The sequence below is a fragment of the Corylus avellana genome, chromosome ca9 (assembly GCF_901000735.1).
Source record: "Corylus avellana chromosome ca9, CavTom2PMs-1.0".
NCBI lineage: Eukaryota > Viridiplantae > Streptophyta > Magnoliopsida > Fagales > Betulaceae > Corylus > Corylus avellana.
In genome coordinates this window covers 7220363-7224179 of record NC_081549.1, presented here as the reverse complement: position 1 = coordinate 7224179, position 3817 = coordinate 7220363, and the positions used below count along the sequence as shown (strand labels likewise).

Sequence of the window (3817 nt, the reverse complement as noted above, 5' to 3'; positions counted from 1 at the left end):
TTTTTTAAACAAAGGTAGATTGTAATTGGCACATCATAATAAGGGAATAAAAATGAGATAAAAATGTAATTTCTAACATTTCTAAAAATAAAATAAAAAAATAAAAAAATTAAATTTATAAGTAAAAATATAAAAAAAAGAAAAGTCCACTTACTCCCTCAAACTAACGTATAATTGACAAGTTCTTCCTAACCTTTTAATTGAGATAATGTCCCTCTAAACGACTAAAAAATTTATAATGTCCCTCCTAAGATTAGAAAAAAGACAAAAATAACCCTAGATGTTTTTCAATAACACAAAAATATTCTAATAAATTAAAAAAAAAAAAGTCTTTAAGAAAAAACACAAATAATTTCAAAAAAAAATTGAGGTGCTTGTTGGCTTGGTCGGCAAGTATATCTGGATGGTATTCTCGTGAATAGAACAAAGATGAAGGCATTTTCGTCAACCCATTAAAAAATATTCTTATGACGTCACTCTCTTATTACTTCAGTGTTCGAAAAATTGGAGCGCCCGTCTCTCTGTTTCTCTTCTCACGCTTTGTCTCCAAAACAATTTTCGAAGTCTGTCTTTGATCGGAAGAGGAAGGACGCCATGGAAATTCGAGTGGCGGAACGGGAGAAGGAGGAGAAGGACGACATTACAGTCAAACGAAGAAATAGTAATCTGATCATCATTTTCTTTATATTTTCTGAGAGAGAGTTAGGGTTTCTTTTGATTTAATTTTGGTGTGCAGAGGAAAATGTCTGTTGTGCAAATTTTGCAGAGTGAAAGGATGGAAGGGGGAATGCCGAAGAGAGGCGTTCGAAGCGACCCACTCTTATTTGCAAGAGTTATAGTTTCTTTCCATAGTAATAACCCTACGTCTCTTTATTTGGGTTTTGTCTTTATGTCCTTATTTTATTCCAATTAATAATTGTTATTTCCATAGTAGGAGTCCAAGACTTATATGGAATTGTAAGGTATTGCCTTTATATGGCACCTCACGTTCCTTGTCCAAGTCAGAGTAGGGTTATGAGTCCTAACCCTAAGTGTCGAATGTAACTTCTATTTAAGCAGAGTTTTGCATTAAAGTTGGGAGGAGAATATTTTAGCAAAATCGATACTTTGTGTTGTGAGGATTGGGGTCTCTCTAACGATCTCAATTTATTTTCTATGTTGTGAGGTTTGGGGTCTCTCTAAGGATCTCAATTTATTTTCTGCAATCATAGGCAGGACTCATCCTGTTTTCCTACCGACTGCCCAGGCCACTTTGGTCACCTGGAGCTCGCCAAGCCTACCTGCGTTTGCATCCGTTGCTCCAAGATTCTGGCCGACTACGAGAATATAACTCTGTTTACGCTGGCCGAAAATTAAACCTACAACGAGAAGATGATGAAGTTTGAGGGTAGGCCCAATTTACGACTCTATGAGCTTTAGTCCAATTGCGTGCAACGTAAAAGCCCATTGACAGTTGGATCTAAAGTCCAAGGGTTGCGTGTGGATTTAAAAATTTGGCCTCAATTGCATGTGAATTCTACTAAGATTCGGACTTTGTCTGCCAAACCCTATAGGAGGATGCAGACCAACAGGGTGCGGCGGAACAGGAACACTTTTTACTTGCCCAAAGATGTGGTCAGAGACATTCTGTTGAGGCTGCCGGTGAAGCCCCTTGTTCGATTCAGGCTGGTATGCAAATCCTGGTCTGCCTTGCTGAAAAGTCGTGATTTTACGACCACCCATCTCAGCCGCTCAGCCAGTCATGGCTGCAATCACCTACTACTTGTTAACACTCAAGGAGTTAATAGCCATACCATGGCCTTGATATCGAGGAAAGCGCTCGATGTGGCGGTCCCGATAGAAACTCCAGAAGAAGCATGCGGGCCTATGGGAATGGTGGGTTCTTGTAATGGTTTAGTCTGTTTATATCGTGATTGGTGGGTTTATATGTTTTGGAATCCTGCTACTACAGAAAACAGGATTCTGCCCACACCTCTCATCGATAATCCCACCTTCCGGAATAAAGAGATAATGAGAGTCTCCGTAGGATTTGGTTATCATTGTAATGATTACAAGATGGTGAGGATTGTGTATTGTAGTGATTGTGCCGACGTTGAGGTGTACTCGACGAGTAGGGGTTGTTGGAGAGTGATCAATTCCATTTTGCCATGTGAGAGCAAGCAGCGTACGTGTTCGGTAATCCTCAAAGGAGTGCCATATTGGCTGGGTTCTGCTTCTGGCAAACGGTTTGTCTTGTCTTTTGACATGGGCAAAGAGGTGTTTCGGCAGGTGCTTGTGCCCTCAGATCCTGACCCTTCTTACAAGAGTCTTGGGGTATTCAATGGATCCTTGGCTATAATCTACCATCCTTGCCCTGCAGACTTAGTCAGCAATTTCATTGATTTTTGGGTGATGAAAGATGACGAAAGTTGGAGCAAAGTAGTGAGGATTGGACCCTTTTCAGGTATGGGGTTCCCGCTCAGGTGTTGGGAAGATGGGGTTGTCATATGGGCGCAGGGCGATTACGGAAGGTTGCTAGTGTATGACCCCATTACCAAATCAATAAAGCGAGTTCCTCCAATGTATTGGGCTCCCAAGATTTGTACTACCAGCGTTTCCAGTTACATCGAGAGCTTAGTTTCTGTCAACGGAAGAAACACCAAACATCTGTAATTTTAGCGTAGATTACTCGTCTACTGATTATAATTAATGAAATAAACAAGTTGATGCCAACCCGATTCGTGGCTAGCTAGTACCTCATTTTTGCTTTTTGTTAGAATAGTTTTCTTGTCTTGTTTATCGCATTTTAATTTCTCTGTAAATATATATATTTCTTGTAATACAGTGGTTTTCATTGGTCTCTTTTTCTCTCTTCTACTTTGTTCTCTCTCTCTCTATATATATATATATATATATTTAAAGTAGGTCAAGAATTTTAGTGTAATTGCCATGAAACTACTCTTTGAGTCTCCAATCCTAGTCTGTTAGGTGACTGAACTTCTATAATTGATTGAGATATGATGCTTACGATATTGATATCACATTTATATATATAATGCTACTTGAGCATTATAACAATCATGTAACATTTCCACGTACAAGTTTATACGGGCATTACTACGGCACTACAATTTGTGCGTATTATTCCTTGATCAATACTATAACTGCGCTACTACATTTTACTTAACTATGTAAAAGCTATATGGACATTATTATAACATCGCATGTAAAACCTATCTAAGCCAAATAAACAAGGCTAAAGCTATATGGACATTATTATAACATCGCATGTAAAACCTATCTAAGCCAAATAAACAAGGCTAAAGTTTAGAGATTTTTGAGAGGTGCATTCGTTGAACATCCATAGAAACGGTCTAGTATTCTTTAGATGAATACATATTTGATACACAATGAAGTGTACATCTATACAAATTTATAATCATTTGATGTTTAGTTTACAGGCAAAATTTTTTGCATTTATATTTATTCGTATATTCATAATTTGATAAATGCTACAAACTTTAAAATCTTTTTTTTTTCTTGGTGAAAGTTCATAAGGTCGTTCTTTAAAATGTAAATTCTGTCTAAAAGAAAATAATGATTCATTTGGTTGAAAGTACTTGGGTAGAATAATTTCATTCTGTTTTAATTTCAAGTAGCATGAATAATGTATGAAACGTACAAATTGTTTACAGTAGAACAAGAAATTAGAAGTCAATCCCCCTACAATGTCTCCTACATTTCTCCCTTTGCATTCATTTAAAATAAAAAGTGGGGAAGAAAGGGTAAAAAATAAGCTTAGTTTGGTACATCTACACTTCTGTATCTCAGAATCTCA

The 3817-nt window shown here is 37.3% G+C and overlaps 1 protein-coding gene across 3 annotated transcripts; it reads left to right on the top strand.

Moving 5' to 3' along the window:
* The first annotated feature begins 514 nt into the window (after positions 1-514).
* Positions 515-2841, top strand: LOC132192282 (putative F-box protein At3g20705). Of its 3 annotated transcripts, none has more exons than XM_059607566.1 (2): positions 515-661; positions 767-2841. In XM_059607566.1, exon 2 carries the CDS (start codon positions 1558-1560, stop codon positions 2650-2652), a length of 1095 nt encoding a protein of 364 aa, XP_059463549.1. In that variant the 5' UTR covers positions 515-661; positions 767-1557; the 3' UTR covers positions 2653-2841. The 3 variants fall into 3 exon arrangements, with proteins under 3 accessions (XP_059463549.1, XP_059463548.1, XP_059463547.1); XM_059607565.1 differs by having other exon boundaries at positions 737-2841; XM_059607564.1 differs by having other exon boundaries at positions 515-1387; positions 1554-2841.
* Positions 2842-3817: the final 976 nt, after the last annotated feature.